The sequence below is a fragment of the Magallana gigas genome, chromosome 9 (genome assembly GCF_963853765.1).
Source record: "Magallana gigas chromosome 9, xbMagGiga1.1, whole genome shotgun sequence".
Classification (NCBI taxonomy): domain Eukaryota; kingdom Metazoa; phylum Mollusca; class Bivalvia; order Ostreida; family Ostreidae; genus Magallana; species Magallana gigas.
This window is the reverse complement of record NC_088861.1, coordinates 35,012,439-35,039,659: the sequence shown is the minus strand read 5'-3', so window position 1 is coordinate 35,039,659 and position 27,221 is coordinate 35,012,439. Positions and strand designations below refer to the sequence as shown.

General features: G+C 32.5%; 1 protein-coding gene and 3 long non-coding RNA genes across 6 annotated transcripts in view; all 4 read right to left on the bottom strand.

Moving 5' to 3' along the window:
- The window catches only part of LOC117691484 (anoctamin-4), a 62,633-nt gene extending 43,689 nt beyond the window's left edge, over positions 1-18,944 (bottom strand). Inside the window, exons 1-2 of one of the 2 annotated variants that reach the window (XM_066071872.1) lie at positions 18,656-18,944; positions 15,939-16,007 (exon numbers count right to left, since the gene is read on the bottom strand). In XM_066071872.1, the coding sequence (XP_065927944.1) occupies positions 15,939-16,007; positions 18,656-18,704 (118 nt within the window). In that variant the 5' untranslated portion in view covers positions 18,705-18,944. The remainder of the gene's footprint in view (positions 1-15,938; positions 16,008-18,655) is intronic. The other variant, XM_066071871.1, reaches the window with a different exon arrangement.
- LOC117691486 (uncharacterized) lies at positions 537-3,510 on the bottom strand. The gene is made up of 2 exons (XR_010709724.1): positions 3,390-3,510; positions 537-3,296 (listed from the first exon to the last, which is right to left on the bottom strand). It is a non-coding gene; the product is annotated as an uncharacterized lncRNA (long non-coding RNA).
- Positions 6,167-11,070, bottom strand: LOC136271577 (uncharacterized). Of its 2 annotated transcripts, XR_010709507.1 has the most exons (3): positions 11,018-11,070; positions 9,724-9,982; positions 6,167-8,506 (listed from the first exon to the last, which is right to left on the bottom strand). It is a non-coding gene; the product is annotated as an uncharacterized lncRNA (long non-coding RNA). The 2 variants fall into 2 exon arrangements; XR_010709506.1 differs by lacking the exon at positions 11,018-11,070 and having other exon boundaries at positions 9,724-10,659.
- A 3,027-nt stretch (positions 18,945-21,971) lies between the features above and the next one.
- Positions 21,972-25,081, bottom strand: LOC105320313 (uncharacterized). Its single transcript, XR_010709503.1, has 2 exons — positions 24,816-25,081; positions 21,972-24,734 (listed from the first exon to the last, which is right to left on the bottom strand). It is a non-coding gene; the product is annotated as an uncharacterized lncRNA (long non-coding RNA).
- Positions 25,082-27,221: the final 2,140 nt, after the last annotated feature.

Genomic DNA, 27,221 nt, shown 5'->3' with positions numbered 1-27,221 from the left:
CACGCCTCTTTTATTGATTGGTCGAAATCTACAGCGGCTGAAACTGTCAAGAAACTGACAGGACTGAAACTGACATCTCCTGTTTATCGATTGTTCGAAGCCTTAAGCGACCTAGGAAAAATCACGGACTGCACGAAATGATCATGGTGATGTCAGATCTCACAGGAAACGATTTGGCTGTTTCTTTTGGCTAATGTACTTTTGTACATAAACAGTAATTTAGGGAATTTTACTAACTTTTCATAATCAATTTATTAATTAGTTAAAAGAAAGATGTTAACGCGGCTTATGATTTTTTTCTGCAATGTCGCTACCTTCATCTCGAATATATCACCAAAGAAAGCACTTTATTGTTTAAATGGAAACAGCTAGACTGAAATCTACACTCCCCCGCGTTTATCGATTGGTCAAAACTTACAGTGACTTAAGAAAAATCAGATAATAAAGTTGAAATGATCAATTAATTTTAAATACACACACGGTGGGATAAGCGTAAAATATATTGGTATGAATACATTAAAATAAAAAAAAATCAAAAAAAAAAATCATTCTTTTAATCAATTGATTTTACGTTACATGGTATTTCTCACAAACAATATACATGTATTACCCTATAAATGCAAAACGCATCAAAAATCCAGTCCAGTAAAGAGAAGCATTAAAAGTGAGATAAAAACGTTTTTTTTTTATTTTGTACATTTTTCATAACTCATAACTTATGAAAAAATTGGAATATAGTTCATGTTCTTAATTAATCATTTTTTTATCTCACGACATATATTTATCATCAAATTGCAGTTGATAGTTGATCATTTTATGGTACACTTTAAGAATTGATCAAAAAATTGCATTTCATAGTGCATCACTTAAAAGACGCTCAACTTACTGTCTTGAATATATACATGTATAAGAAAAAAGAGAATATCAAGAACAAACTGGGAAGAGGCATACATTCAAGACTGATAGATGCACCTGACCAATACTTGTAAACTTACAGAGCAAAAAATTAGGCAGCTTACTGTACTTGAAATTGAGACATTCATTTGATTAATTGTGTTTATTTTGAAATTTGAAAATAATCATGACATGTACATATTGTAATTATGCATTTTTTTTTTTAGAAACTTGAGATATTTTAATACTTAAAAGTTTTAATGTAATATACACACATCTTCATGGTTATACAAATCAAAAGGGCACCCCTCCCCTACACTCCAAACAGAACAAACACTATTGTCAGTGTGTATATGCCATGCATGCAATATACTTTCATACATGCTTGTCAGTAATTTCATAAATGTAGATCCTGAATTCTCTGTATGGTAGCAGTTTGTATTTTATGGCATGGATATTGTCTGAGTGATTGTTGGTATGAGTAGAGGGCACCCTGGAGGTTCCCTGAGATCTGTTGACAGATCCCCAGGATCTCCCAGAGTTTTACATATATTAACTCCCCCTGATCATGGTGGACGAGGACCTGTAAATCATCTAAAGCTCTCTGTGCTCTAACCGTGTCAACATATCTAGAGCACAGAAAGTCTAACATGTGCAACAGAATCAAAGGTGGGATACGTAATCTAGACCAACTGTTCTGTTCACTACACTGTTGTTCTTGCATTAATTCATTGATATAAACGATTTTATTGTCAAGTGTGATATCTTGTGCCACAGCCTGTCTCATCTTTGTAGACAAGGACTGTCCCCCTACAGCTTCGGTATACCTCTCTCTGTCTACATGACCCCAATACATCAGGTATGGCCGTGCTAACTTAACTTTTGTTAAATCTATTACAGATAATGCTTCCCTATATCTAAATGTCTTGTAATAATACATTGCAATATATAAGACGTCAGACACATACCCAAACTTAGCTGTTAATTTCAGCATATGACATGATAGTTTGTCTACAATATACAACTGTTTGTTTGAACCTGAGTAACTGTACAATGTGTGTAATATAAATGCGGTATTCTGAAATATGGCGGCGGTAAGTTTTTGTAACATGACAATGTGATACTGTGTCAACGATAAACTTAACAACTGTTCTACCGCATGTAGGTATTTTTCACATCTATGTAGTTCCAATGCGTATATTATATCATTTTCAATTATCTCTCCGTAAATATCGTTATCAAGTTCAACTTCAGATATCAGATTGTGTTCATCAGTAAAAATTGTAAGTCGTAGATTACACAGAACATTAGTGATGTAGGAACTGATGGATGGACTTTGTAGCAGTAATGTTATGCCCGTCTTATACAATCTATATAGTCTTGTGAATAATGTCTTCTGTGCTTCACCATAGATATTGCTCAGAAACATGTTGTTTTCTGGGAGAAAAAAGTTCGGACACACTCCCTCGTACACCCATTTGAGAAGAAGTTTAAAGCAGACCCAGAAACCGCCCAGGATATTTTGTGGACGCCAGTGAGGTTGTGTATTTTGTTGAATCGCCCAGAAGACAACCGTTTTCATGTGATACGAACAGAGTAGTTTATCCTCATCTCTCAAACCTTTGTTAATTATTTCCTTTAGGAACAATTTCAGCAATCCATACGTTAAGAATTGTGTGTGATTCATCGAACACACAAGTTTGTATTCCGCCTGAGAAAATGAAACTCTCCATTCGTTGTCTACATGATTTCCTAGTTTGTGTCCAATTGCTACAAAGTGACATCCATTTCTGACGATGTCATTGATGACATGAGGTGGGGGCCATAATTGACATCTGTCTATCCACGAGGAGGCAGAAGGAGGCCAAAAATCACTAACAAAGCAATGTGCTTTATCGTATTCGAACGTACCATGATATAGTCCACTGCTACATGGTCCGTGGATTGTAGAACCAGAGGAAAAAAAAGATCCAATGATCTCTCTGTACTTTGAACTTGAGATATAGAGCATTTCATTCATCCTCACACACGCTGACATCACTCCATGACTAGTTTCTTCTAATGGTAACCATAGTAAAGTAAATCCTGGTGGACTCTCAGAACTGTCACAGAGAATAACAGCGTTTTCTTGTGTGTTGTAAAACTGTACCTGAGAGAAGTTCCAGATCACTCGGTGGTTATTTGGCCAATACATTGTGTCTATGTCTGATTCACGCAATCTAAATCCTTCTCTTTTACTACCACTCAGCATCACTGTTAACGTATTTTTCATCACTTCGTTGTTTTTTAACATCTCTTCAATGTCCTTTATATCTCTCCTTGAAGCCACCTGTTGTGGGGTTCCAATCTTAAGACACATTCCTACATACACTGACTCAGATATCATGCTCCGAACAGCCATCCTAAGGAAATGAAAATAAATGTTGTCCGTTCTACTTGTGACAAAATACAGTCATCAATATATAAAGTGTTCTGTTTAACAAAGTTTTTCTTACTTTTGTTTTGGCATAGAAGAGTCCATTGCTGGGGATTTTAGTGTTTTATTTTTAGCCTTGGAAAATCCCGATACATACATGTATAAACTTTACCACTTACTTTTAAAAACAAACATCAAAATGCCTGACAGCCGGCCATGGTCGCTGTAGATTCATTAACTATTGTCATTCATATTCATATGTCATATATTATATACTTTTTCTTTTGACCAATCGTCATTCGATCTTTTTTTTTTTGCTTTCTTCTGTTTTTGTCAAATCGGATGTAGGAACTTACAAAATCGTAACGGAGGTGACAAAAAAGATCTCTGTCGCTCATGCGGCACTACTAAGGGGGGGGGGGGATGTAAATATGATATTAATGAAATTTTATGTCTTTTGAAAGTCCTAAAAAAGGGATAAAAAGGTAATTACTTTATCTGTCTTGGATTTTTTTTTTCAAATATAAAAAGCAGTATAATACTTATCTAAGTCGGAGAGGTAGGTAAATGTAAGATGAGGAGTTCAAGGGATGAGTGGAGGCAATACTGTACAATAAACTGATAAATCATTGTTTAAGGCTGAATCTATCTGCTAATTAATTTGCCTATTTTCTGTCTACTAACTAATCTATATAAAAAAAATATTACACTGAAATATTGAAAAACAAATGCAAAAAGTAGAGGGAAACAGTCTGACTCAGACTACATGTATATATCCGAAATATCCAACATATTCACAGTCACTTGACGTTATAAATTTAATTTTGTCAAGATATATAAAAATAAGTACAACATACAATATTATTAGGTTTAGGGTATTTACATGTATTTTTGTTATGACAAAAATATATAACCAGTCTCTCTCTCTCTCTCTCTCTCTTTCTCTCTCTCTCTCTCTGCTTCATTCTCTCACTCTGTACTTTGTGTTCTACAGCAACAGCCATCTTTTGTCTCCTTCAGTCATGCATGAAAAGAGCAAATGAATGACTATTTTCATCATTCAGATTGTACTGGATTTAACAAAGTACATGTGCAGTTGCAGTCATAGTACCCTAATAATGTAACATCATAAATATTTCATACTCAAAATTTGATGCAGATTTAATATTAATAATGCACTGGCGTCGGCAGCAAATTGAAAGTGGGGGCTACAGTATGGGTGCCTATAGAATGTAGTCACTACACTACAAGGTAGTGTACAACATATAACAAGTACCTTAAAGCAGAATCTTGACTCTTTATTTATTGACAGCTATAATACCATTGTGGATAATTGTAGACACATAGACAATTCTGGATAGATAGCAGGACTACACGGCATTGTAAAACAATACAGACATTTCTATGATAGGAATTAAATTTTTTGTATATTATATATATATATATACAGTTTATATATGGAATTTGTGTCATATTGACTTATTAATCAGGATATATAAACTATGTACCGTGTACATACAGCTCTGTTTCCTGCCAGAGTCAAAATAGGCTGGTTTTATATACCTATTTCCGATTTTATATTTGTAAACAGAAATTGGGGTGATTTTTTTGTAAAATGTACATATAGGAGATGACTGTACATACAAAATCAGTTTCTTTTGTGTGGGGGTCTTCTATCAGATTATATATATAATCAGATTATATATATATATATATATATATATATATATATATATATATATATATATATATATATATATATATATATATATATATATATACAACATATTAACAGTGCATTATTTAGTATACTGTATGCTGCATTTTTGAGTAGGGGAATCAAATATCACCTCTGTGGGAGTTTTCTGGTGTAAAAGACATTGTACACTTTTGATGTGTGTAAGAATGATTTGCTCGAAAATAAATGTTATTTCTTTGAATATCTCTTTAGTTATCCTTATTTTCTTTTATTTGCTCCTGGAGATTCAAGGTTGATATTGTATGTGTAATTGGAAAAGAGTCCAATATCATTCCTTCCTTATGATAGGACAATTATTTTTGAGCAAGAATGTGACACTGAGATGAACCTGGATACCATTGCCACTCTCAGTGGACATTTTATTCACATACACTATAGATATACTTTATCTATGTGTGCACTGACATCAGGCATAAAATCATCATGTTAAGAATAAAATATATTAATACTCCTATGTTTTGGTTACCGCGTTAGTTACTGAATTTGATTGGTTTTTTTGCAAAATGGAAATATCTAAAAGAAAATTTGCTATAAAAAGAGAGCAGTTATCAGAATGAAAGACCATAAGAGCTTACTTAAAAAGACAAAAGTTGCTCACTGAATAACTCAAATATTTAAAGTAAAAAAAGAATTGAAATATTCCCCTTTTCAAAATCTTGCCATAGATCTTGGTTCATTATATTTCACAAGCTTTAGTCTTTAAACTCAGATTTTTTATTTCCCTAAACAAAATGACCACAAAGTAGCAACATAGTTATAGTCAGAAAATGAAATGAAATTGTCATTATAATTACCTAAATGTTGGTCTCGTTTTCAATTTATCCCTAGTAGAACTATGAGTACATGTACAGTTGAACTTTGATATCTCGAAAACAATGGATATGTCGAAGTTAATTACAAATCCCAACCACTTATTTTTTTTTAAGTATTTAACCTTCGACATCTCGAATACTCTGATATATAGAAGTTTTAAACAGTCCCATATAGTTCGAGATAACGAAGTTTGACTATGTTATACAATTCCCAAGAGGTGTCTCAGAATCAATAACACTTTGAACTGACTCAATATAACGCATGACAAACACACAAGACATTGCATTTCTTTAATTTTTAATTGTTAATTAATTCATCAACACATGTACCGTATCGTACACAGATACAAAATCAAACATACAAACGTACATAAAACATACACATACATGTACCAGCATATGTAGTGGACTGAATGGATGAACAAAATCACAACAGAATCAACGGTGTGTACAATGTATTTGTCAAACTAAAATAAAAAGAAATTAAAATAAAACAAAATGAGCACTTGTAAACATATTTTAAAAATGGTAAAATTGTTAATATAAAGGTTTTACAGTTAACATAAGCCCTGAATTTCATTGTATAGCAAAAGTAAAGGCAGAAAATAGAGAGAAAAAGGGAAATATATAAAATACACATGAATTATTTCCGATGAAAAGAATATGATTTGGATAGAATAAAAATAATAATCGCATATGAAAAAAGTATTCGTACGAATTTCGCACGATCTAAGCGAGCGTTGTACGATGTAAACGCATTGAATCTTGCGATATATCTTGCGTCTGTATGCGACTCTTGTACAATGAAAGCAACTGTTGAAAGATAATACGATAGGAACGCGCGAGAGACTAGGTGATCGGACGATTGAACGTGCGCCAATGTGATTGGACGTGCGATTATGCGTTCCATGGTACGAATGATCGTGCGAGTCAGAGGGGGTACATGTATATACACCGCCCATATTCAGTAGACATAGCTGAAAGCGAGAAAAGATGCCGCCCAAGGAGATACAGATAAGCAGCAGCATTTATTATCATACCTCAATATGATTATTCTATTATATCTGATTGGTCTAGAAAGTCACGTGACAAGGCGATGTCATAGGAATGAAAAAGCCGATATGAGCATACGATGTCGACAAATATGATTAAATCAAAAATATTTATTCATTATGATTCTCTTTATATCTCAGAACCAACTTAACTATCTATGATTTATGAAAGAAAAGAGAGACAGTTAAATGGGAAATCAAACAATTACGACGTTATAACGCAGAATGTTGCGACTGTTGAAAAGTCTAACATAATTAAAAATCAACGTATTTTGTGTAATCATATGTTGCTTGGTATAATAAAAAGTTTATTGCATCAATGTTCAGGGAATATGAAGATTTATTCCCCAGAAAAAACATCTTCATACATGTATTTCCCTCACGTTCATGCAATAAATGTATATTGGTAATTTTGTTCTGAAATAGAGATACTTATACAGGGTATATATACTAGTAGCAAAGCATGGCATATTGAGGCTAATAAGTCGTGCAATGATAGTAAAACGTTGCAAGAATACATGGGACACGTTGAGCAACAGTCTCACGGTCGCAAAACAGACGCATAAACAGCAGCGATTTGTCTTACGATCTTTATAAATCGTGCATCACTCTTGCGAGTACACAAAACGTTGATAAACGTTCGTACTAATGTTCGTGCGGTGCACTGCGATAATTTGGATCGCGTTTGAATAGTGTGCATGTCCACTATTCAGAGGAGACTTGATGCGACCAGTAAAACGTATGCAACGAATGCAAGAGCTCGTGCAACGTAAGCAAGGGCTCGTGCAACGTATGCGAGAGCTCGTGCAAAGCTAAAAAATTTCGATCGCAAAGTGGTGCAAAGTGGTCGTGCGCCAATTGTGAAAGGGGCTTAAGTCTCTCGCACCTATCCAATTCTATCTACATGTACAATCCCTCGGAACAATCAATTCTCAATGTAACATGTACTCATTTCAAAATACCAGAATACACGTTATGAAAAACATATCAGAGCAAGGAACAGATTGTTTCAACTCTAAGTTTTATCAGTCTTTTTTGTTTTTTTACATTGACAAACCCAAATTTTGCTGAAATCAACAAATGTTGCATATTCTTACATACATGTACAAGCATAATAAATAATTCTATAATAATCATTCTTAAAATGGCATGGACTTAGCACTTGTATTTGGGAAAAAAACCTTCTTCATCATCACACATTAATTCTGTACATTTTTTGGAGTGAAAAACAATGATTTTAAACAACGATGATTTTGATAAAAAATCAACATAACTAACATAACCAAATGTACAAATTAACTTGTACAATGAATATGTCAAGGTTATCCGATCCAAGTATCAGCCTGCTCCTTTGAGTCTCTATACATTTTAAGTAAGTAATCGAAAAAAAATGGACAACTTTCCATTATGTCTGTTTTTCAATATGGCATTACATAACTGTGCATTTGATCATGACTGGTCCCTGACAGTTCTAAAAGCTCCTGAATTTTCCAAGGCAACACAACAGATACACAAATGTCACGATCTTACTTTGGATAATCGATGTCTTGCCACTGCATTAAAAAATTCTAATCTGCAAAATACAATTTGAATCATGAACTATAGGTTAGGCTTTTAAACTAGATAAAAACAGAACAGAAAAATATTTTAGATCACTATTATCACCTCCATGTAGCATCACTATGAGTTTTTAATAGATGTTTCTTTTTATTTAATTTGAAAAACTAAAATAAATATCAAGATCTTTTATTAAGGAAGGAGTCTTTTCTGGTTTTCGACTTGTCAAACGTAAATTTGATAAATTGTTCATTAAATCAAGATGAAAGGAAATTAAAATAGTATATTTTTCTTTCTTTTTTACTATCATACAACTTGGCATAGACAAATGTAATCAATGTTTAGAATGGAACAAGGACTATATTTTTGGCGTAGGAAAATATCACATGTTGCGCAATTCAGAATTGCTGCAGATTATATATAGATAATGAGTCTGTTTTAGCATTTTAAAAACAATAACAATAATGTTGGATTTTTTTTTTACTAATGTGAACTAATAATATGATACTATGGTTTCAGAATATGTTTTTAAAATATGATTTGCCTATCAAATAACATTTTTATAAGCTTTTTAAAGCGCCCATTCTATACATTGATTTTTGTGAAAAAATCACTAAAATCGGGTTTTCTCTCTTATGAAATGGTCAATATATTAGCTTTTCTGTCAATTTATATCTTTATATAAAGTCTTCATAATACATAAAAATTAGAAATATTTTATTATTGGAAGCATAAAAAAATAATCAAAATTTCTTCAAAACTTAAGAAAATTAGAGGAAATGCGGGCTAAGCAATATCAATTTTAGTAAAAATATTTATTCCAATTTAGTAGTATAAGCTGATAGACACTCTCATGGTCTATGATTTCATTGAAGATTTGAATCTTCAAATCTTAAACAAATGTCTACAGAACTATAAAGAGCTACACTTATTTTTATCATTCTTTACGATGAGGAAAAAGGTAGTGACCTTGACCTGACCTTTATCCGAAAACAAAAAGGTCAAATTTAATTAAACTGCTAGAATCATTAAGTTATATGATCCGTTTGACTGTGTCAAAATTTCATGCATTTCTTATTATAAGAAGTATGTTTGATAATGAAAAGACTCCTTCCTTAAAGAAGTTGTATATTATTATAAATTACCCTTTTACATGCATTATGATTAAGCATCAGTGTGAGTTTAAAGAATTTTATTTGTAATTTCTATAAATATCAAGATCTTTAAAAATACCAGGAAATTACAGGAATCATGGGATATCGTCATCCTCTTCCCAGGGAGGGGCCGTCGGAAGCATGTACTGACTTATTAACTGACTAGGACTTCTCCCGAGCTCAAAGAACGGGAAGGGGATTACGTCATCCTTGACTATGGACGGGAGGGGATGGTAGGACGTCCTCTGGGTCTGGTGCTCTTGGATTGGCACTGTGCCAATCGTGATGTCCACTGGGATCTTGACCGTCCTACCAAACCCTGATGGCTTGATAGCCAACTGTAACAATAAAAGAACTCATGCAATTACATGGATTACATTTCTTAGTTAAAGTAAATCCCCCTAATAACGTCTTTGTAATATCAAATCTGTATATTCATCATTTAATTTGTCTGTAGAAATGCCAGTGAGGTTATTCTTTTGATAGCTAACTGCAATACGAAAAGAAAACGAACTCTTGCAATTAAGTGGATTACATTTTTTTTTTTAGTTTGAGTCAATCTCCTTCCTAATGTCTTAAGTTTATGATATATCAAAACTGTATATTTATCATTTAATTTATTTGTAAAACTGCCAGCAATTTTGCTTTATTAAAAGTTTCAGTAAGTTGTCTCCCTAAACTCTACTGAGTAAGTAAAGTCTATATATTATTATTACAGCTGCATATTCCTCTTTTGATGATGAGTAAAATGTCCAGCAATGTAATGCATGTAATGAAAGTATCATTGAGTTGTGTCCCTTTAGTCAATGACAGTATAAACCGAGCATCCTTTACACAACTACATGTAATACATGTGTATCTTTACCGTGTCATTTACATGTATGTAAGACATTACATATGATACACAAAGTACTACACAACATTTCATATACCTGATTTTACAGCCTGTTTACATACCTCTATAAAGTCATTAGAGTATATCTATGGTTTTACAGCCTGTTAACATACCTCTATACATTATAGTATATCTATGATTTAACATACCTCTATACATTATAGTATATCTATGATTTTACAGACTGTTTACGTACCTCTATACATTAAAGTATAGCTATGATTTTACAGCCTGTTTATGTACCTCTATACATTAAAGTATATCTATGATTTTACAGCCTGTTAACATACCTCTATAAATTATAGTATATCTATGATTTTACTGCCTGTTAACATACCTCTATACATTATAGTATATCTATGATTTTAGAGCCTGTTAACATACCTCTATTCAGTATTGTATATCTATGATTTTACAGCCTGTTAACATTCCTCTATACATTAAAGTATATCTATGATTTTACAGCCTGTTTACGTACCTCTATACAGTATTGTATATCTATGATTTTACAGCCTGTTTACGTACCTCTATACATTACAGTATATCCATGATTTACAGCCTGTTAACATACCTCTATTCAGTATTGTATATCTATGATTTTACAGCCTGTTAACATTCCTCTATACATTAAAGTATATCTATGATTTTACAGCCTGTTTTCGTACCTCTATACAGTATTGTATATCTATGATTTTACAGCCGTGGAGATGGGAGGGTGGGGTGGTGGGGATACTGAGGAGATCTTTCTGCCACGTCTGTTTCCCCCGCGGCCCCACCCCACCTTTATGAATGGTCACCAGTTTGGTTGTTTCAGAAAATCGGCCTCGGTATGAATAGTAGGTCACATTCTACAAAAGACAACAAAATTATAACTATATTTCAAAATCTTTTTAAGAAATAAAATTCTATTTATTTCAAAATTGAAAAAAAAATTCAAAATAAAATACAAAGTACAGCAACATGAGTAACTATATCAACTTTTCTTAATGATCAAAACTAACTGATCAATGACCCCATTGCAAGCTAGAATACATAAGAAGTCTCAACCTCCTTGAAAACATGTTCAAACTATTGTTAAGAAAAGAAAACCAATGAATGCAACATCAACTGCTTCGTCAGAAGTGCAACAAATGCATTGCATATTGGAAACAAATTAGGAGATTAAGTTGTTGAGTTCTCTTCATGAGAGAAAATCCCTTTGAGCAGTGGGACCTGTGAGAGAAATAGCAGACTGATAGAAATAATAAACATCTCGGATCTATAATAATCCATCAATTAAGTTACTTTTATGCAACATCCTCTGAGAAAATTCTTTTATCAGAATACTTTAAGGATTTCCTTCCCTTTAACTATTGAACACCGCACTCAAAGGTTCATTTCAACTACTTGTATGCAACACCCTCTGAGAAAATTCTTTTATCAAACTACTTTAAGGATTTTCTTCCCTTTGCCTATTCAAAACAGCACTCAAGAGTTCTTTTCAACTACTAGTATGAAACAAATTCTTCCTTCAATAAAAATTTAGAGTTATTGCAACATAAACATTCAGGAAACACAAAGGAGAACTTGGTTAATGATCAGACTATTTATAAAACAAACCCTCTTTACCTTTCATTATTATGGCAGTGCCAAATGGTTCTATAACATTAAAAAGTCAACAACCTCTTTCAGAACTAGAACAATGCCATCAACATAAAACATAAATTCTACATAAAAACTCCATTGTGCTAGCCCCCTGTACTGGTAATTGCGCAATGTGTCTTACTTCCAAAATCTAGCTGAACTGTTACATAATAAATAGGTATCTAAGAGTTGAACAAGTCAAGTGGGTCTCTTTGTTACGAATTTAACTCGCATTGCCCCTTTAATACACACATTTAAAAACACATATCTTGAAATGATTGATCACATGAAGACATAAGAGCAGTGTACTTTTGGCAACATTATGGTTACATCTAAATCTTTTTTAAATCAATCAAACTATTAGAAAGAACATTCATATTTTTTAAGGGAGCACTTGAACTCTAACTAAGCCAAAAACTTTAAGAATTTTCTAATTATTTTTAAATTAATAAGAATTTTAATTAAGGCACAATATAATCAGAGCTAAAAACTGCACAATGTATGAATAATTTTTTACTATAGCTAAGGCTATTTGGAAGCAATCTCATCAAATCCAATAACAGTGTTAAATTTAATGCTAACCATAAATATTGTTACAATTTCACATTCAGTTGCTGTATCAATTAACAATTTAGACTAACATTGCAACATTAAGATAGAAACATAGGTAATCACAGATTACAAAGCTCACCGAGACGAGACATCACCTTTATGAGACCACCTTTATCATTTCATATGAAAATCATACTTTATGATCTTGGATATTCGTGGATTCTGTTTTGACACAATATCGTATATCATCTGTTAAAAAAATTGTATGATAATCATATGTTCATATGTTAATCAATATAATAATATAAAATTAAATATTGCATCCTATCATACTTACAATATATATCATATAATACAATAAAATACTGTAATAAACAAAGATGATATTGTAAATAAGAAATGACATTGTATTGTGTTAAACCTTATTGTATTTGATCACATAATACAACATCATTATATATATAATACAATTTGTTATTATATGATACAATATCATATTACATAATACATCATAACATTGAAACATATGATATTATATTGTATAATATAGTATGATATTGTATTGTATGATATTGTATTATTTTTGATACATAATATGATATTGTATCATATGATACAATATAATTTGATACAACATTGTATCATATCAAATGAAACAATATCATGTGATAAAAGAAAATATTATATAATACAATATTATATTATACAAGTTGTATCATATGATACAATAATATATCATATAAACCAATATAATATTATACATATCGTATGATATGATAATATATAATATTCAATATCATATAATACAATTTCATGTGATCTAATTTTATATTATAGAAACCAATATCATAATATACAATACCGTATGATACACTATTATAGATACAATATAATATTATATATGACGTGACGAAATCTATCATAAAGCCCTTCGAGCTTTATTGGATTCAATCACGCCCCGACCGAAATTATCACCTCATAATACTCAGAGAATGATTCCTTATTCCTCATATAATGACTGGTTTACCACATTTTAAACCTTTCTTAGGTTTAACATTATTTTGAAACAATCAGCTATTTATATTTAAATTAGATATATGAGTTTGCTCTTGATGTTTTTGCTAAAAACATACAAATTGATGTATACTCCAAAGATGTATATATACTTATGTTTTAAGGTGCAGAAAAGATGGTAAGTTAACCTGACCTTCCCCTTACCCAGGTTAATATACGGTACCTGTTCTTTTCATACCTTTTACATGTATTACACTATGACCTAATTTCCAAGACTCGATCTTGACACAAGTGGAGTCTGGATGACAGGAGAGATATAATTAATATAGCTACCTGTATGTAACAATTGTCAGAGATAACACCAATATATATCAAAGATATATACCTGTACAAAGTTAATGACCCTAAGTTGTACGGTTACAAATGTTTTTATTTACCTCTTCACAATGTTACCACAGATTTATACATAAACAATGTAGCTATACACCTATGCATTTAATTAAATTAATTAATTAATATATAAACAATTAAATGTCCAACAGAATTGATATTTATATAATTATAATGCATAATTACATGTATCTAATTAATTAAAACATGCACTGTTCAACATGTTCAATGGCCAACAGAACTGAAATTTAAAGATTTATATATAATAATATATAAGAATTTAACTTGGACTTTTAAAATTCTGCTTCATTTATTTAAGTATGAATTAATATAATGAACAATTTAATGGTCAGGTTCACTGACCAACAGACCAACATCCTACACTTGGACAAGGATGTATCTATGACTGAAGAAGCAGGATCACACAGAAAAAAGCTGTACAGTTGTAAAATTGTACAGGATCTAGGAGTGTCTGCTCCCTTATGTAAACTGACAAATGTGAGAGTGTATGTATGTATGGTAACCATATAATGTTCATTTATGAGAGAGAGAGAGAGAGAGAGAGAGAGAGAGAGAGACAGACAGAGAGAGACAGAGAAAAAGACAGAAAGAGAGAGAATGAGAGAGAGAGAATGAGAGAATGAGAGAGACAGATAGAAGAGAGACAGAGACAGATAGAAGAGAGACAGACAGAAAATGACAGAGAGAATGTGACCAAGAAACAGTTTCTCCAATTTTTCTTCTTACTAACAACATTTTTGCAACATTTTTCAAAATTACAGTATTTGTATGGTTAGTGAGGGAATATTCTGGCTATAAACACTAGAATGTACTATGTACCTGTATGAACTTCCTCATTGTGATAAAGTTCAAGTCTTATTATTTCCTCTTTTTCTTTATCACATTCAACACATTGTTTTATAGCAATGATATTCATAAACAAAACAATAATTTGCTTTCTATTCTCGTTCATGCTGGTACATATATACATGTATTTACATCCTCCGAGCGTTTTCTTGTCTTTTCCTTTAGTAATCTGATTGTGTTTATAAAGCAACTGACATACCCAAACCTGCTGCAGCTCTAAATACCAGCATACATTTTTTGCATACTGTTACAGTTGAACTTCGATATCTCGAACACTGATATCTCGAACACAATGGATATGTCGAAGTGATTTGTAGGTCCCAACCAATTATTTTTGTAGTATTTTACCCTTGGTATCTCGAATACTCGGATATCTAGAAGTTTTTAAACAGTCCCATCTAGTTGGAGATAACGAAGTTTGACTGTATTTTGAAAATAACCATTCCTTCTACTGTTTAAAACTTCTTTTATTTGACTGTAGTTTTTAACAGTGTTGTATGCATGGTGACAAATTCTTCAATTATTAATGAATAATTTTTAAATCATTATATGGAGTTTTACTTAAAACTTTACCCTTAATTTTGCTTACTGAATATGAATAAATTTGAACAGATTCAGAGAGAGATGTAAATATTCACAGTGAAATGCTTTTATTTCTTTGACAGCTCATTCATACTTATACTGAACATATCAAGCACTGCAGACAAAATTCACACTGCCCGCAGATGCCAGGTTTGTACCCATTCTGCATTGTTTGTTACATGTACCTCCATACCCATATGAACCACAAAGCTCTAGATAAAAGGGTATCAAATATCACACTATTACATACGAACATGTACATGTAATTGGTATAATAATATTATAGACATCACAAAGAGCCAGAACAATGTCCCGCATACACATTTATACATTGACACTTTGTCGTTTATATATGGCTCGTTAATACATACCAGGTTGGTCCTGGGGATACCCTGGGTAGTTGACATTGATCTGGGTAACGTTGATCAGAGCCGGGTCCCCTACAACGAATCATCATCATCATCATCATCAACAACAAAAACATAATTCATCATTATCAACATGAATTTGATCATAAGCTATAAAGTAAAAAAAATCAATGCATGTTTATATGCATATTCATTTTTGAGAACAGGTACTTCAATTCTTAAGTGCATTGTAGCTCTATACAAAACTGGATTATCAAAAAAAAAAATCAGACATATGTGGTTAACTTGTATTTTTCAATTTAAAAAATTCATAACCTATTTAAAATTAAATGGTCGCATTTATTCAATTTTATTGGGTTATACGCAAAATTTTTGAACTCCTACGCTATATGCATGTACATCTAAAATAAACAAAATGCAATGATAACATTTTATTAGCATAGCATTCTAAATGTGTATTCATGCAAAAATCCATCATCCTATAGAATTGTGCATGCATGTGTCTAATTGAAAATTCATATTCACAATGCAGACAGTTGATATGAAATGTCATTCTTTCCCCACACAATGCCATAAGGGAGAGTGTTTATCACTACTTCAGTCAAAAGAGCACAGGATTTTGTTATTGATTGCAGTCTCATCAGATTTCTGGACTTTCCCTGTCCTGGATCAGCAATTTATGGTTTAACCATGAAATGTCAGCGAGAATCCCTAGGAAATTCTAACTCTCCCATAATCTGGCAAGCAAGAACAGAGCAGTCGACACACACCGCAAAGGAGCATAACTAAATATGCTAATGTCTACATGTCTGATGGAACTCAACACAATCAAAGAATTAAGTGATGTGAGAGAGAGAGAGAGAGAGAGAGAGAGAGAGAGAGAGAGAGAGAGAGAGAGAGAGAATGAGAATGAGAGAGAGGAGAGAAAGAGAGAGGAGAGAGAGAGAGATTGACATATCTTGTTATTTTATCATATTTTGCACAAGGAGAGTAGAAGAGGAAGAAGGGAAGGATGTGGACTCTAAATGAATACAATGGTTACAAATGTAAATAAATACACTCATATAAGTATTTTTGTCAATAAACAAAGGACATGAATTAATTTATACAGTACTTGTAGCACTCAACGCTTTAAAACATACAACTACATGGACATGATGGATGCACGTGCAAATACTTAGTAAATGAAGTACTTCATCTACATTTAATGCTCATATTTTCCAACTTAATACAAATATAAAAACCTTTGATACTTAAAACTTTCTATACGCATGTATTTATGACAATTATAGTACATTAAGTCATTCATTGTGGTTCTAACAGGTTTAAATTTTAAGATGGGACCCAAATCTCTCATTATCAAAACTCTTTTTGTACTCAATGAGTGGCCCTTCCAGTCAATGTAAACAAACAGGTCACATATTGGCCTAGAGCAATCAAAATTATTTCGTAATTCGTTGCTTCTGTGGCTTCGAAAATGACTGCCATGTTATTGGATCTGCTTGCAAGATTAATTATTTCAAATGATTATTAAGAACTTATTTACTTATAAATTATCTATTACTGGCATTACTGGTCTCAAAGGTAGATATAAATGTAAGGTGAGGGGGAGGGGAAGAGTGGAAACTACACTATACTATATAACATATATATTATTTGTACCATTATATAAACATAGCTGGAGGCTCAGAATAAGGGGTCAGAGATTTATCTGCCATTTTGCCTATATATTTTCTCTCAACTAAGTACTGATAAACCATTTTATAACTATATATAACCATGAAATGTTGAGAAACAAATGCAAAAGAGCGGAAAAAATCCAGTGTATTTATCATCAACTCAATAATATTCCTTTAAATGTTGATTTTAAAATAATGTTAGCACTGGCCAGTTCACAGGATGTAAATATTTACAAAAGAATGGCTGGTCAGTTTTCAAGGTGTGAATTCACCGTCAATTCACTGTCAACAAAGAGAACCTCTTAAAATCTAATACACACAGTCTGAAAAATATTGCAATCATTGTCCAGTGTATTGACACTGTTCTGACCCTTAGGCAGTCGGGAAAAATCCAGACACACATAATGATTATATGGTCGCAGCAGTGACATATATACATCTGACATGTACATGTATACATTCTTTTGTATGTCAATTGTTGTGTGTCTTCATTTCACGTAAACATTGTGTTAATTTGCAAAAAACTGTACATGTTACCAGCAATTGTAAAATATAGATTGGCTAGCTTAAGTTATAATCTAAACTTAACACACCAAATTTTCATATTCCTTGAAATGTCTACATTTATTTCATTGATTGAGTTATAAATACATTTTGTTATATAATTGTTCAGCTGTTGTTATTACTAAACTTAGTAAACTATGAGCACAAAACACTCTGTCTATAGTACATGTAGCTTTACTTTATGGTTAACATGGTTTATATAATACATGTACAGGTAGAGGCTATATCAGTTCCATCGGTTCAGCCCATTGCTGAAACAAGGTCATTGTTCATGCATAACAAGAGTATTTACATGATGAAGAGGATATATATAACTATTCCTTGAAATATCATTCATGAATGGCTTCATGTGTTCACTAGATTTGAGCCTATGATCTGCAGCTTTAATAGTTACTGTTCAACAGTTCTAACAAAAAAAAAAGATTTCGCAATAGCATTACTAACAGTCCTACTAACACAAATATTATGTTTGTTTACCTTTATGTCCTTCTTCTTGTAATTCAAACCCAATAGGTACTCTCGCCATAGTGCAAGAATATGACAAAACTTCTCACAGATTTGGCTTCCAAAAAAAAAATAAGTCACTGCACCACACCCAAAATGAAAATACGAAGTCCCCCAGTTATAAGTATGTACTCTATTTCAACATCGTAAAGATCCAAGACGCATAGAGTCAAAGCTAACGTCTTTTTCCATGCCAATAATTACAGGCATAAAACCTGTTTGTATTTGGCGAAAAAAAAAATTATCGATTTTTTGGCACAGCTTTGGTTAACTCGTACATGAATTTATTCGGGTAAGGCAGGTACGAATATTCCCTAATTTTCATAGTGTATAGTGAATTTATTTTTTATTCAAAATATATTCCTTTGCATGTTAAATAGGCATTAATGTAATCAGGTAGCATTGTTGGTGGAAGTGAAAGTCCGTTTTTTTGTTTTTGTCTTTTGTTTTGTGTGGTTTGTTGTTGTTGTTGTCAGTGTTGTTTTTGTTTTTTTGTTTTTTGGGGTGGGGGTGTATAAATACTTTTTTCAGGAAACTGAATCTGGTATTATATGCTGGTGTAAATAAAAGTTACCATGCAAAAAGAAATCTTTGACGCCTCGCTGGGTAAATATACTTTCACCATTTACTCTATATATATAGGCCTTTACATGTATATATAACGTTTTGTTATACTTTCATGTTAAATACTGAAATCTGATTGGTTAAGACGCAGTTAATAATATTTACTATTACCCTCAGCGTTAGCAACGCACTTGGCAACGGGTAACATTAAAAAATGTTACATGCGCGAAAATTATGCGCGTACTGTTCGCTGTAGAATTCACGTTATTCCTATATAAAAGCAGTAAAATTTCTTAAAAATTTTAAAAAAGACATTCAGTATAACAAAATAAATAGTGCCTGTTTGGGAGGATAACAGTTGAAATTGACACCCCTCGAAAACCAATGTCAACCTCCGCTTCGCGTCGGTTACCCTCCCAAACAGGCACTATTTATATAATGTCATCAGATCTAAGCAACGCACTTTTTTTTTTACGATTGCTTAAACATGGCAATAATTGGTGGCTGTAGTCAAAAACCTGCATCACTGATATAGATCTAGAGCGTCTCTGAATATCTCTTAATATTGTCAGTTTCAAGAATGGGAAGAATTTTTTTTTTAAATCACGCTTGCTGCATTTTTCATTTTTTTTTTTTTGCGCTAATGTGATTATATCTGGAAAGGAGAAAATTGTATTTAATTTGTGTTAAGCTAAACGATTAAAATTAACGTACATCCTATCTATGTTTGAACGAGATTTATGTCCCTTTGACCTTTTTACGAATGTTAATGTTATGTGGAAATATTGTAAATATTCGATCAATTACATGTATTTGATTAATTTTTTATTTTTTTTTTATTTTTGTAAAATAAGTTGTTTGTGCGTCATGGCTCTTGCAATTTGCATATGAACAGCGGAAATACATATTCGGGGAATGAAGCCAGGTAATTATATAGCAATCCTGCATTGAAGAATAAATAACATACCTTGTTTGCATGTCCGCACAAAATTAAGTACTGTAGAAAGAACTTTGCCGTTAACGTTTAAATTTGTATTTATCATAAATTATTGAATTAATTATCCATAATAAGTACGTAAATTATTATCATATTCGATTAAAATGTCACACATAGTAAGAAATGGTCAATTTCCCATTTATGTTAAAGTTACAATGGTAAAGCACTACAGTCAAGTTGCAAGTCCAATGTCAATCCATCCAAGTCTGTGGAGTTTGTGCTCTTAAAGAAGGTACATGTGCATCAATGAGCGATGTACGTAAAGGTTAAATTAATATTTTATCCACTATATATAATATCAAAGTAGTCATTTACAGAGCTATAAACGATGCATCTAACAGCAGTTTAGAATGCGTTTATTTAAAACAATAAAATGCTTCATTGATGATTCATGCAGGTAATTATGAAAGTATAGCCACCTTTGCAGAAAAATGCATAACCCGCGTTATTTCCATCTTTCTTTTATTTCAAATTCATAAGTAAAAGTAACTTTATTAAAGTTAATGTTCAACTCGTTAGATTAAAGATGTAGTCAAGTCTTCTTTAATGGGAGTTTGAGTTTGACATCATCATGATTATTTCATGCATGCAGTCTGTGATTTTTCTTAGGTTGCTGAATGTGTTGACCGATCTATAAACTTGTTATATCTGAATCATGTAGATTTCAGTCCTGTCAGTTTCTACAGAGTTATAAATCACGATAGGTTTTCTTTAGAAATAGAGTAGAAAATACTGAATGGAAATATTTAAATGATAAAATGCTTTCTTTGGTGATTTATGCGGGATATGAAGTTGGCAACATCGCAGAAAAAAATACATAACCCTCATGAGCGGGTTATGTAATTTTTTTCTGCAGTGATCATCAAAGAAACAACAAATTAATAAATTGATTGTATGAATTAAATTAAATCAACTTAACTACTATCAATGTACATAAGTACGTTAGCTAAAAGAAACAGCCAAACCGTCCCCAATGGGAAGTTGTCCGACATCATCGTGATTTTTTCGTGCAGTCCGCGATCTAATCGGCATACGAATATATTTATATCTACCGAGTATGATTCCCTCTATTTCTTACTGAAACTTACAGTTCATCCATAGCTCTATATTTACATTTACCGAGTATTATTTCCTCAATGTCTTATACGGAAACTTATAGTTAATTCATAGCTCTATATCAGACTGAAATCTACACGGCCCTTTTATTGATTGGTCGAAATCTACAGCGGCTGAAACTGTCAAGAAACTAAAAGGACTGAAATTGACATCTCCTGTTTATCGATTGGTCGAAGCCTTAAGCGACCTAGGAAAAATCATGGACTGCACGAAATGATCATGGTGATGTCAGATCTCACAGGAAACGATTTGGCTGTTTCTTTTGGCTAATGTACTTTTGTACGTAAACAGTAATTTAGGGAATTTTACTAACTTTTCATAATCAATTTATTAATTAGTTAAAAGAAAGATGTTAGCGCGGCTTATGATTTTTTTCTGCAATGTCGCCACCTTCATCTCGAATATATCACCAAAGAAAGCACTTTATTGTTTATATGGAAACAGCTAGACTGAAATCTACACTCCCCCGCGTTTATCGATTGGTCAAAACTTACAGTGACTTAAGAAAAATCAGATAATAAAGTTGAAATGATCAATTAATTTTAAATACACACACGGTGGGACAAGCGTAAAATATATTGGTATGAATACATTAAAATAAAAAAAAAATCAAAAAAAAAATCATTCTTTTAATCAATTGATTTTACGTTACATGGTATTTCTCACAAACAATATACATGTATTACCCTATAAATGCAAAACGCATCAAAAATCCAGTCCAGTAAAGAGAAGCATTAAAAGTGAGATAAAAACGTTTTTTTTTTTAATTTTGTACATTTTTCATAACTCATAACTTATGAAAAAATTGGAATATAGTTCATGTTCTTAATTAATCATTTTTTTTATCTCACGACATATATTTATCATCAAATTGCAGTTGATAGTTGATCATTTTATGGTACACTTTAAGAATTGATTAAAAATTTCATTTCATAGTGCATCACTTAAAAGACGCTCAACTTACTGTCTTGAATATATACATGTATAAGAAAAAAGAGAATATCAAGAACAAACTGGGAAGAGGCATACATTCAAGACTGATAGATGCACCTGACCAATACTTGTAAACTTACAGAGCAAATAATTAGGCAGCTTACTGTACTTGAAATTGAGACATTCATTTGATTAATTGTGTCTAATTTGAAATTTGAAAATAATCATGGCATGTACATATTATAATAATGAATTTTTATTTAAAAATTGGGATACTGAGTATAAAGTTTTAATGTAATATACACACATCTTCATGGTTCTACAAATCAAAAGGGCAGCCCCCCCCCCCCCTACACACCAAACAGTACAAACGCAATTGTCAATGTCAGTGTGTATATGGTAGGCAATACTTTCATACATGCTTGTCAGTAATTTCATAAATGGAGATTCTGAATTCTCTGTCTGGTAGCAGTTTGTATTTTATTGAATGGATATTGTCTGAGTGAATGTTGGTATGAGTACAGGGCAGCCTGGAGGTTCCCTGATATCTGTTGACAGATCCCCAGGATCTCCCAGGAGATGTCTCTGAGGTATGCAGGTACTAACTGTCCCTGATCACGGTGGACTAGGACCTGTAGATCATCTAAAGCTCTCTGTGCTCTAATCGTGTCAACATGTCTAGAGCACAAAAAGTCTAACATGTGCAATAGTATCAAAGGTGGGATATATAATTTAGGCAAACTGTTCTGTTTACTACACTGTTGTTCTTGCATTAATTCATTGATATAAAAGATTTTATTGTAAAGATAGATATTATATGCCACAGCCTGTCTCATCTTTGTAGACAAGGACTGTCCTCCTACAGCCTCAGTATATCTCTCTCTGTCTACATGACCCCAATACATCAGGTATGGCCGTGCTAACTTAACTTTTGTTAAATCTATAACAGATATTGCTTCCCTATATCTAAATGTCTTGTAATAATACATTGCAATGTATAACATGTCAGACACATACCCAAACTTAGCTGTTAATTTCAGCATATGACAGGATAGCTTGTCTACAATATACAACTGTTTGTTGGAACCTGTGTAACTGTACATGTAGTGTAATATAAATGCAGTCTCCTGAAATATGCTGGCCGTAAGTTTCTGTAACATGACAATGTGATACTGTGTCAGCGGTAAACTTAACAACTGTTCTACCGCATGTAGATTTTTTTCACATGTATGTATGTCCAATGTGCATATTGCATCATTTTCATATATCACTACGAAAATATCTTTATCAAGTTCAACTTCAGACACCAGAATGAGTTCATCAGTACAAATTGTAAGTCGTGGATTACACAGAACATTAGTGATGTAGGAACTGATGGAGGGACTGTGTAGCAGTAATGTTATGCCCGTCTTATACAATCTATATAGTCTTGTGAATAATGTCTTCTGTGCTTCACCACAGATATTGCTCAGAAACATGTTGTTTTCTGGGATAAAAAAGTTCGGACACACTCCCTCGTACACCCATTTAAGAAGAAGTTTAAAGCAGACCCAGAAACCGCCCAGGATATTTTGTGGACGCCAGTGAGGTTGTGTATTTTGTTGAATCGCCCAGAAAACAGTCGTTTTCATATGATACGAGCAGAGTAGTTTATCCTCATCTCTCAAACCTTTGTTAATTATTTCCTTTAGGAACAATTTCAGCAATCCATACGTTAAGAATTGTGTGTGATTCATCGAACACACAAGTTTGTATTCCGCCTGAGAAAATGAAACTCTCCATTCGTTGTCTAGATGATTTCCTAGTTTGTGTCCAATTGCTACAAAGTGACATCCATTTCTGACGATGTCATTGACAACATGAGGCGGGGGCCATAATTGACACCTGTCTATCCACGAGGAGGCAGACGGAGGCCAGAAATCACTGACAAAGCAGTGGGCATGGTCGTATTCCACTACACCATATAATCCACTACTACATGGTCCGTGAATTGTAGAACCGGAGGAAAAAGAACTCATGACCTGTCTGTACTTTGAACTTGATATATAGAACCCGCCGTGCATCCTTACACACGCTGACATCACTCTACTGTATGCTTTTTCTAATGGTAACCAGAGTAAAGTGAATCCTGGTGGACTCTCAGAACTGTCACAGAGAATAAAAGCGTTTTCTTGTGTGTTGTAAAACTGTACCTGAGAGAAGTCCCAGATCACTCGGTGGTTATTAAGCCAATACATCGTGTCTCTGTCTGACCCATGAAATCTAAATCCTTCTCTTGTACTCCCACTCAGCATCACTGTTAACGTATTTTTTATCACTTCGTTGTTTATTAACATCTCCATTATGTCCACTATATCTCTCCTTGAAGCCACATGTTGTGGGGTTCCAATCTTAAGACACATTCCTACATACACTGACTCAGATATGCTCCGAACAGCCATCCTACGGAAATGAAAATGAATGTTGTCTGTTCTAATTGGGACAAAATATATTAAGTGTTCTTTTTACCAAAGTTTTTCTTACTTTTGTTTTGCCATAGAAGAGTCCATTGCTGGGGATTTTAGTGTTTTATTTTTAGCCTTGGAAAATCCCGATACATACATGTATGAACTTTACCACTTACTTTTAAAAACAAACATCAAAATGCCTGACAGCCAGCCGTGGTCGCTGTAGATTCATTAAATATTGTCATTCATAGTCGTATGTCATATATAATATACTTTTTCTTTTGACCCATCGTCATTCGATCTGTTTTTTCTTTCTTCTGTTTTTGTCAGATCGAACTTACAAAATCGTGACGGAAGTTACCAAAAATATCTCTGTCGCTCATGCAGCATTACTAAGGGGGGATGTAAATATGATGTTTATGAAATTTTATGTCTATTGAAAGTCTTAAAAAGGGATAGAAAGGTAATTACTTTATCTGTCTTGGATTTTTTTTCAAATATTAAAAGCAGTATAATACTTATCTAATTCGCAGAGGTAGATAAATGTAAGATGAGGAGTTCAGGGGATGAGTGGAGGCAATACTGTACACTAAATCATTGTTAAAGGCTGAATCAATTTGCCTATTTTCTGTCTACTAACTAATTCATATAAAAAAAATATTACAATATATCGAAAAATAAATGCAAAAAGTAGGGGAAAACAGTCTGACTCATACTACATGTAATATATAAGGAACATAGGCGTCGGAACCGGGGGGGGGGGGTGCTAAGCCCCCCCCCCCCACACTCTTTTTGCAAATTTAGATCTAACCATTAGGCACAGAGCATCATAGAGGGTTTAGCCCCCCAACTTTTTATAGTCGGAAAAATAGTTTTTCCTAAATTAAGCTTGAAGGGTTCAGAAAGTTGGAGTAATAGCCCCCCCCCCCCCCCCCGGATTAGGATTTTCATGATTTCGATGTGGAAAAAATTTTTGGTAGGTAATATTTTTTAGGATTTTCATGATTTTGGGAAATAGGTTTTTTTTCCGCAATATTTCCTTGAACACTCATGTCAAAGGTCAAGGTAAGGTGTTACTAGTCAAACAGGAAATCATAAAATGATAGCTCTAACAGATTTCAGAAAACAAATGAAAATTAACTTTAGTTAATATTTATCATTTCAATATGAGCATCTATATTTAATTTACATGTACATGAACCAAATTTTGGACAGTTTTGTTAAATTTAAGTAATCAAAATCTAGACTGAAAAGCTTTTACATATAGTGAGATAGCTTAAAATTTTAGATCTGTGTACTACATATAATATGTACCATAATAATTATAGGATATGACTTTACATTCAAAATTATCTATCTTTAAGGGGTGAGGGTCTTCTTCCATAAGATTTGATTCATGTTGAAACACAATGCAATTAATCTACAGTATATGTTGGATTTTAGAGTGGGGAAATAGATACACATTTGTTTTTTTTCTGACATAAATTAAGGACATTTTAAATTTTTTCTGCCTGTTTTTGATATCTTTAGGAATAATTTGCATAACAATAAATTCTGTTTCTTTGAATGCGTCTTTAGTTATCCTTAAATTTCTAACTTGCTACAAGAGATTCAAGGTTGATATTGTATGTGTAATTGGAAAAGAGTCCAATATCACTCCTTCCTTATGATAGGAAAATTATTTTTTACCAAGAATGTGACACTGAGATGAACCTAGATACCATTGCCACTCTCAGTGGACATTTTATTCACATTCACTATATATATATATATATAGTATATCTATGTGTGCACCAGGCATAAGATCATCATGTTAAGAATAAAATATTTTAATACCCAAATGTTTGGTAACAGGGTTAGTTACTGAATTTGATAATTGTAGGTGGTATGTTTTTTTTATACAGAGTTGAAATATCAAAAGATAATTTACTAAAAAGAGAGAAATTATCAGAACGAAAGAGCATAAGGGCTTACTTAAAAAGACAAAAGTTTCTAATGGAATAACTCAAATGTTTTAAGTAAAAAAAGAATAGAGTTATTCCCCTTTCAAAATCTTGCCATAGATCTTGGTTCATTATATATTTTACAAGTTTAAGCCTTTAAACTGAGATTATTTTATTTCCCTATACAAAATGACCACAAAGTAGCAACATACGAGTGTTAAAGTTAGAAAATGAAATGGAATTGTTGTTAACTAAATGTTGGTCTCTATTTCTATTTATCCCGAGTAAAATTATGTGTACATGTACAGTTGAACTTTGAAATCTTGAACACTAATATCTTGAATACAGTCGATGTCGAAGTTAATTACAAATCCCAATCACTTATTTTTTAAGTACTTTACCCTCGATATCTCGAATACTATGATATCTATAAGTTTTTAAACAGTCTCATCTAATTCGAGATAACGAATATTGACTGTATATTATACAATTCCCAAGAGGTGTCTCAGAATCTGTAACACTTTGAACTGACTCAATAT